General features: G+C 41.6%; 1 protein-coding gene across 7 annotated transcripts in view; it reads right to left on the bottom strand.

The window, feature by feature from the left end:
- Nucleotides 1-2,040: 2,040 nt before the first annotated feature.
- The window catches only part of SGMS1 (sphingomyelin synthase 1), a 93,239-nt gene continuing 86,049 nt past the window's right edge, over nt 2,041-9,230 (bottom strand). For all 7 annotated transcript variants that reach the window (XM_077350382.1, XM_077350388.1, XM_077350385.1 and 4 more), the window contains 4 exons: nt 9,025-9,142; nt 6,162-6,315; nt 4,891-5,057; nt 2,041-3,680 (listed from right to left, as the gene is read on the bottom strand). In XM_077350382.1, the coding sequence (XP_077206497.1) occupies nt 3,501-3,680; nt 4,891-5,057; nt 6,162-6,315; nt 9,025-9,142 (619 nt within the window). In that variant the 3' untranslated portion in view covers nt 2,041-3,500. The remainder of the gene's footprint in view (nt 3,681-4,890; nt 5,058-6,161; nt 6,316-9,024; nt 9,143-9,230) is intronic.

Below are 9,230 nucleotides of genomic sequence, written 5' to 3'. Positions count from 1 at the left end.
TGCAAATTTCCCCCTTCTGGTTGCAGCACATCAGCTCCTACCTAGCGCTGTCTCACAAATTCTTTCCACATTACTTAATTCTAGTCAGCAACATTCATTCCATTTCTTAAGAGAAAAGCAACTGGATTCACTGTCCATGATGGGAAAGCACTACAAAACGCTCCCCACACCCTTCTGCAGAAGTATTCATCTGTGAATGCGCCATTAAAATCAAGTGGCCAGATCAGCTTTTAAAATACTTGACCTTGAAACAAAAGAACCAATAAGGCTCTCCATCATTCTCTTAAATTGCAAATGGATTAGGGAAGGGAGATCTATGACCTGTCCTTCTGAGACCTTACATTATGTTCAAAACAATACCAGGGCCTCCTGTGTTCAATAGGAACCAAGGAATGGCAGAAATGGTTTATTTTCCTATCCTAATCCCCACCCCCACCCACTTTTTGCCAGACTGGTGTAAATGATCTCTGGACCTATACATTTGGGGAGCAAATAGCTCTGGAGGGTGGTGGAATTCAGACTGGGGCTAGGGTACAGGGTGGGAGAACACACCTCTCAGCTCTGTTTTGATTCTCCTGCTCCAGCAGCTGCTTTTACTTAAAACTCAAGGCAGCAGGCAGCCTGTTAACAGAGCTCATGCCCTATCTGGTGGAGGCTTCAAATAACACACAAAAGGCCTGGTGCCAGGGAAAGGCTAGAGAGGGAACACACTCACCAGAGAGCAGGAAGCACGCCTCTTGAGGAAAGCCCTCAGGCAGGTCTGGAAGCAAGCAAGTTCAGCAGCAGCTCCGAGAACTTTGCCCAGAGAAGGCCAGACAAAGCCCAGGTGAAACTGGTGATGGCTAATCAACCTGGAGACAAGCCAAGCTGGCAATCATTAGCAGCAGCTGGGGAGAGGTGGGGCAGCAGGTCAGACAAGCCAGGCTTAAAACCAGGAGGGGAGGGGGAGAGAGAGATGGCAGATAGAGTAGCTAGGAGGGGTGGTTTAGCCAGGAAGAGTACTGGGAACTGTTTCCTTGCACTGTATATCTGGAAGACTGAATAAATGTCCAACTGAACTGGTCGGAGAATCCAGTGCATACTTAGGGTAATGGGACCAAAGGATGTTAGACCCTTACCCAGCTGTCTACAGGCTGCAGTATGAGAGGTCACCTGGATATAAAATGACCTGTCCTGCCACAGACATCCTTTGGAGAGAAGAGGCAGCCCTTTGAGAATCTGTTCTTCTGAGTAAGTGGTTTCATGGCAGGATTACTCCAATCAGTAGAGCCAGTTTTTTCTAAATGTGGAATCAAACCCATAGTAGTCACCAGCAGTGCAAGAGATCCCCACAGAAGGCAAGATTACTTAAGGGAATACTACTGGCTTTCAACTAGGATAGCTAAGGAAGCATGACATTACGTAGAAATCCATCTCCTGAGTGACATCATTTCACACACGCTACTGGGCACAAAGAAACAGCAGTGGGTCCAATTAGAATGTAAGACGAGCTGAACATCCCATCCTAGACGCATCTCAGTCAGGTTTCCAGCCTGGCCATGGGGTAGAAACAGTGCTAGTCCCCCTGATGGACAGTCAAATGTAAGTGGCAAATGTAAATAGAAAGGTGTGTGACACAGCTTATATCTGAAGCATGGCCTAGCTGCCAGTCAGGGCCCACCTAATGAAGACCATTTGCTTGGAACAGGGGTGGCCAAACTGTGGCTCTCCAGATGTCCCTAGACTAGTTTCCATGAGTCCCCGCCAGTAGCATGCTAGCAGGGGCTCATGGGACTTGTAGTCCATGGACATCTGGAGAGCTGCATTTTGGCCACCCCTGCCTTAGGAGCACACTACAACTGTACAAAGACTGAAAAACAGAAACTTTATGAAAGCCAGACTTCCAAACTTGTCTGGTTTGAACATCATTGAATGGGCAGACTTCAGAATAACTCTGACCACAGATGAACATGTAACTGTATGTATCAAAGCAAAAAAGGAAAAGGAAAAAGATATAACCAGTTGCTAAACAAAGGAAAACCATCCGACACAAGCAGTAAGAATTGTTTAAAAGCTGTTTTTATTTTCCTTCACCATTATTGTTTTACAATACAAATTTCACCTTGTTTGGAACACACAAAAAACCCTACAGAAGATAACTCTGCTTCACGTAAAATACAGAATGGATATATATATATATTTATATATATATAGATATATATATGCTTCTTCATTCTTAAAAAACTATTTTGTTCTGCACATTGGCAAGTATAGGATAGAATATGCTCCCCCCCCCCAACACAATATGTATGGCAGGACTGAAATTTTTAGTTACATGCAGTTTCTGCACAATTCTGTTTTCAAGAAATCAATTATTTTTCAATAATATTTTCATTCAGGGAATGAGACATTGTTTATACTGTTTGATTTCTGATTCACTGATCATCTGGAAGAAAAATAAGAAACCTTATAAAGAAGGAATTCATGGCTGTGTTCTTGCTATAGTTAAAATTCATATATGGAGTAGACAATAAAACAACTTAAAAAGCACGTTTCACTCCAACCTGCCAAAAATGTGTGAAGATCATATTTGGTTTTCCCTTCTGATTCAGTCATTTCAACATTGCAAGCAGATTTCCAGGTCAATTTAGATATAAAATCAAAATGTAGTTATGTGTACAATACATATATAACCTTGGATTCATTGAATATTTTATTTTAAATAAAAACTTCTGAAGACTGCCTACTGACCATACAATCAAGACAAGAAAGGCACTAGAAACGGACAAATCTTTCTCCCAAGAAGCATTTTTTTTTATTTTAACTCTTTTCTCTGACATGTAAAAATCTTTTTAGATTTTATTTTTACGCATATCATTTTGAAAAATAAAGTTAGGAAATACTTAGAAAATCACTTTACAACAGAATAAATTTTTTTTGCACTTTTTGACACTGTCACTGCAGATTTACAAAATCAAAGTTTACCAAACCTTTCTGTGTCTATCATTTGTAACTTCGGCAAACAGGTAGAAAGATTCCTGTGTTATTATCCCAGTCAGGTATTTAGAAACCTTCATATAGACATTATCTAGAAAATGGCTTACAGCCCAATCTTTGGGGCAAGAGATATGAAAATTATGTTTTCCCAAGAAAATAATACGCTTTATTCCCAGACGAGACTGGAAAGACCAGAACTTATGATATAAAAGCCTCTCTTTTTTGTTTATGCCGCTGCATCATATACAAAGAAACATGGTGATGAGCAATGCAAATCCAAAATCTATTAACAATAAATGTGTACAGTGCATGAGAAGTTACCATTTCTTTTATTGTTGTCCATCGCAGATCCTTTGGAGAGAAAAAAAGATCACAGTGCTTACCAGGTAAGAGAATAGATTAAAGTCAAGGTAATTTGTTAAAAGGTTAAAGGAGAGGGAGCAGTTCAATTTGTATGGCATCTTCTCTCGGGGAGTTCTTAGCACTTTTGGACAGTTCTCTTGCCACTTCCCATGGTGTAGCTGTTATGTGCCATTCACCAGTCTGCTGTACTTCGGTTGTCTGCCCACATGTAGTGCTGGCCAAGGAAATGGCCAATGATAGGAACGGGGTACAATGCCTCGAACATTCTTTTCAAAGTACTGGAAGGGCCTGTACCACCACACCTGTGCAAGAAGGTTTGTCTGGGATGCTTCTTTTAGCACCTGCAAAGAAGTATTTTTAAGAGTTAAAAGAAAACAAACAAACAAAATCCTTACACAGTAATTAAATGTATCCTTCAGTGTTCTACTGACAGATTACTTGCATTTAATTGTCCTATAATAACTTTTTTTTGAGGCAGATGGCTTGCATTTCAGCAGGACAGCAACTAAGAAAATGTGATTAGAGTACTGATCCCCAGCAGCCATCTCTGTAAACATTTTCCATGTACCAGTTTTTCCTTATTGACTGAGAAAAGATGCACAGTCGTGGATCTATCCATCACCTATCAATTTATTGGCTGAGATCTTAGCTTGTGTATGTGTGTGTACACTTCCAGCATCCAGAAGAGAAAACCTGTATGCAAACAATGCATGTGACCCTAAGGTATATACTATTTATGTATCTTTCCACGAAAGTCTGACTTCCCCCAAAGATGCTCAAGACACATTGGAGAAAAATGCACCATTGATTCTCTTGTCTTCTTTCCAGCTTTGTATTCCATAGAAATAAGTTCTAAGTTACTGTTTAAGAACATCTGATTACTTTTGTAGTCACACAGAGCTTACAAAAGAAAATCAATCCCCTCTCTATAAACACAATTAAGATTTAAAAAATAGTTTAAGAACAAACGTACTGAGTGTGTATAGCTTATGCTACTGAAATTTCAAGCTGCTGCCACATGTAAACATTTCATTCATTCCACCCATCTAGCATGACTGATTTGAAGAATAACAACCCTGATAACTAGATAGATTATGTTTACACGAGCAAGAAAGCCCATTGCAACCAGGAATGCAATGGGCGCTAGGACCCAGGGGACACCGACAGGTGCAGATCTCTCTCTCTCTCCCCCTCTCCACCACAGCAGAAGCCATAAGAGGTAATCAGGGCTGTTTGCAGCAGGGCTGGTTTGCGGTTTGGCAAAGGCTCTCTGTTTCTCTCTCACACACGCTGGCTCTTGCAGCATCTGAGAGCAAAGTGGCTAGCATCCAGGGAGGGAGGGTGGGAGCTGTAGGTACAGGGCCAATCAGGGTGCGGCCAGAGGAACAATGGATAAGGATATACAGGGCAAAACATTTTGTGTAGGGAAATATAGCACCAGATTTTTTTTTACCTCACATTACTGATCACAACGTTCAGAAATGGATCAGCCTAAGCCAAAGTGTCATCAACCCAGTGACAAATATGGAAGAAAAGGAGAGACAAACTCACTTGTTGATTGGCCATTGTGTGATACCACCAAAAAAGTCTTGTAGTGATGTAGTAAGCCACCACCACATCCACAGTGTAGTGGTCATGAGCCAAGAGAATACAGAACATCCCAACTATGCTGAGAATCCAGCAAATCCAGTGATACCACCAGAGTCGCCGAGGTGAATCTGAAACCAAGGAATAAATTCTGTTAGTCTGGTTCAGCCTCCTCTGCAAGAATAAGGTTGATCAAATATCACAACATGAAAAATCGACAAATGGGACACTGAGAATTTTGTTATCATGCCATTTAAGAATACATTTTTGCTACTGATGTTACAACATTCAATCTGAAAAAGCTGACCTTGCAATGTAAGCTGAAGTTAAATCACAAGTGGCATTTTAACAAGGAAATTCAGCATTGTTAAACAGAACCATTTAAAATGAGCTTTTCAGGTCAAAGACCAAACTGAATTTCTGGACCTGAATTCAGGCCAGTTTCCAGACACACTGTCATATCCAGTGATATTTTAAAAGCTGCTTCCACTTCTCTGAACACGCACTTCCCAATGACTTAATAATATTTACTTCTGATGCCAAACCTGCCAAGGTGTAAGCAAGTAGCTCATTAAGAGACCAACATGGCAAACAGAACCAAAGACCAAGGCTCTGTCCCTCTTCTTCCTCTCATATTCTTTTGATCTGAGCCCTTCTCATATTATATTGGTTTGCCTATGAATCTTGGGATGCAGAAGTGATCTACCAAGTCACTTTAATTATATCATTTGAACTCATTCTTTGACTTGATGGTCAAATTCATTTCCAGCAAATATTTTGTACAAAAATTATAAAATATTATAATTTTGATATTTGATATCAAAAAATATCTAAATCCAACCCCACCAAATAAGCTGTTTAACTCTTTTTGATAATGAAACGGACAGAATTGGGAATATAATGCATGGGGACTGGAGAGCAAGATTAATATAGGCTAACGTGGATCCTGTCGTTCTGAAGGGGTACCATACTTGTGGAAGCAAGATTTCTGATCCCCTTCCACTGGCAGAAGAGCCCTCTGTCCAATGAAAACACAGTTAGAATACAGACCCATTATATCCCTTTTAGCGATCTTCCAAAATGTCAACCAAAGATTAACACATGTGGCAGGTTCTGCATTAGCTTTCCTTGTTGGCATACTTATATTCTAAGGTACTCAAATAGAGAGGGAGTGATCTCAGATTAAAATGGCCAACAAACATTTCAACTCTGGTATTGAGAAAGATTATACTTACACTCTTTGATAAATAAATACGTCAAGGTTAACATAACCGTATGACCGCTGTACAGGTAATCGCCACACATATCATGGGCCCCTGTGATAGAAAGCCCTCCTCCAGCAAGCAACTTCATTATTCTCCTCATGTGCGATTCCCAGTCCCCAAGGAGCTAGTAGAACATTAAAAGAAAGAAAAAAACAATTTAGCATTTGTTATCTTGTAGTGAGGTACGCTTTGATTAGAACTGTAACAGAAAATGTGTTTATATCTAGTACATGCCTGATAAGACCAATTTGCCTATAGAACCATTTCTCTGATCTTGCATTGAGCAGGGGGTTGGACTAGATGGCTTGTATGGCCCTTTCCAGTTCTATGATTCTAGATCGTATGGGTTTAAGGTTGCAGAAGGATTCAAACTGAACATGAGTGGGGACCTGGGAGATGGCTTTCCCTTTCCTAGTCAAAGATTCCGATGTCTCAGTGATTCAACTGGAAAAGGATTAAACATGCATTTCATGTGCAAAGGAACTGGCAAGTAAAAGTGTGTAGTGCTGGTTGACCATACCCCAACTGAATTCCTTGGAGCCATATTACAGCTTCCAAAATGTATATTGAATTCCTGGTTAAGACTAGAAACAGGATTTATGAAATTTGAAGCCCAAATTTTCTTCGCTTCCATTTCTCTCTGGCTAAAGGCACACTGGACTCTTACAGGGCTATTGCCCCTAACCCCGTGTGACAATTACATATCAAAGTGGGGCCTAGCTAAGGAAATTAAAAGACTTTCTCCCCCCATGTTCTGCTAGGCATAGCGGTAGATCAGGTGAAAATAGCAATTAAACAAAGGACAAAAGATTCCAAGCACCAACAGGATCTTGCTTGTACCCCAAAATACCTTGTTCCACACAATACTAGATATGTACAAGCCCCAGCAGAGTGTCTATCCTTACTAGAAGCCAAACATCTTAGGAGGGCCTTCTCATTAGCAAGGGGATTAGCATTGCCTTCTGTGTTTCTGGAGGGCTGTTATAAGAAAGTGCCTAGAGCAGAAAGATTCTGCCCTGGGGAGGTGGAATCTCCTGCTCATATGATCCTTAGGTGTCCCTTCTATATAGCTGCCAGAACTTGGCTAATTTCCCCCCTACTTGAAAATACTCCAAGTTATACGGAGGAGGAAAAAAATCAAACTCCCTATGGAAAGGATCACACAGGTTGCCAAACATTGCGTCCAAGTCTACAGAGTCTGAAACACTCAGCTAAGGAGCTATAAAAATGACCTAAAGGAGAATAAATAACAATTTTAATGCTAACTTTTAATTTTCATATGCACATGTCAAATTTTAATCTTTTATACATTTTATTTAGTTATAAAATTTCAAAATTGTTAATCTTATTTATTTGCTGTACTTCTCTCACATACAGTGAAATGTTTATATTTTATCTTATATTCATGAAATATTTTGCACTTGTATTTGTTAACTAATTTTATCTGGCCAAAGTGCTCTACTGAATAAACTGAACTGAACATACCCCAATTGAATGGTTTGTTTGCAAACCTAACTGGTTCATGGCTATGACAGGCCGCGCTTTTAAAAGTTTAGCTACATGAACAGCTGAAGGACTGTGAAGAGTTAATTTGTCATAGAGCCAGAGAGTCTTGGATAACAGGCTGCGCCAAAAGAGCTAATTGGTTAGCATCAGCTGAGCAGAGAAAGACTAGAGAGCTGCATACCCAGCCACCACCGTGCCCATTCCCTCTCTACCTGCACTCCTGGCAGCAGGGCTAGGTGCAGATGACGGGTAGCTGAGGTGGCGGCAGTGGAGGACTGAGCAGAACTCAGTGCCAGCCCTGGCCAGCCACCACTGTGCCCATTCCTCCTTCACCTGTGCCAAACTCCACCTGAGGCTGAGGGCCCCAAAGGAGACAGCCATGGGTGGAAAGAGCAGGCGGCAGAGGACTGAGTAGGGCTCAGTGCTGGGCCTGCCCAGCCACTGTCGTGCCCATTCCCCTTCCACCTGTACTCCTGGTGGTGGGGCTGGCGTGGAAGATGGGTGGCTGAGGCGACGGAGGACTGAGCGGGGCTCAGCACCAGCCTTGGCTAACCACTGCCATGTCCATTCCCCCTCAACCCACACCAGGCTGCACCCTAGGCCTAAAGGAGAAAGCCGCAGGCCAGCCAGCTGAAGCGGTGGAAGACCAAGTGGGCTATACCTCCTCCTCCCAGACTCTTAGCCCACTGAGGCTGCAATCTACAGCCTCATGATAGCTTGTGGCTGTGTTTCCTTTGGAATCTGGGCAAACCTGGTAAGAAAGGCCAATGAAATGGTCTGGAATTGCAAAGCAGCGAGAAAGCCAGTCTGAGATTTTTATAGTGATAGTCGTAGAATTTATGGTCTGAAATCAACAGGGCAGGATTCCCATTCCTGATTCTTGTGTATGTACCTCTCACACCTTACAACAAACTGCATGGTTAATTTGAAGAGCTGGAGGTGTGGCTTAAATGGAAGGCAACTAGGGTGGAGCATACAGATTTCATTAAGCAGCCGCTACACCTTCTCCCTCATAAATTAAGCACTGGTTGAAGAGGACATGAGATAGAATCCCCCGTCATAATGCAACAATAGCTCTCCAAATGAAAACCAAAAGGATAATCACCCCAGTCAGCAAGAGAAGATGGAATAGTTATAGGATCTGGTCATTAGCTTCCTCTAAGGCTGAACAACAAGCAATATGGATTAGCTTTGCAATAAATGCTGCCAATTTTCTTTGGCAAGCGGTTCATGTCATATGGGCTGAACTGTTCCAAATGCTTGTGAGCTATTCAGAAAACCAGGGGGACAGGGGACTAAGTAATGATCAGAAGGGGAAACAAATTACCTTCGGAGAACAGTTGAAATGCATGCCAGGTACTGGAAGTGTCGTTACATACATTGTAATACACCGGTATAGGTACAGCGTGCCAACTATAAAAAAAAATCTTCTGCCAATAATAGACCTGAAGGGAAAAAAACAGTTCATCACTTGAAACGCTTAAGATTTCGGCATAAAATAAACATGTCAGCCCGCTTGTCATCCATGTACTA

This window comes from Paroedura picta, chromosome 8 (assembly GCF_049243985.1).
Source record: "Paroedura picta isolate Pp20150507F chromosome 8, Ppicta_v3.0, whole genome shotgun sequence".
NCBI classification, from domain to species: domain Eukaryota; kingdom Metazoa; phylum Chordata; class Lepidosauria; order Squamata; family Gekkonidae; genus Paroedura; species Paroedura picta.
Note: the sequence above shows the minus strand (reverse complement) of the source record. Positions and strands in the feature narration are given on the sequence as shown.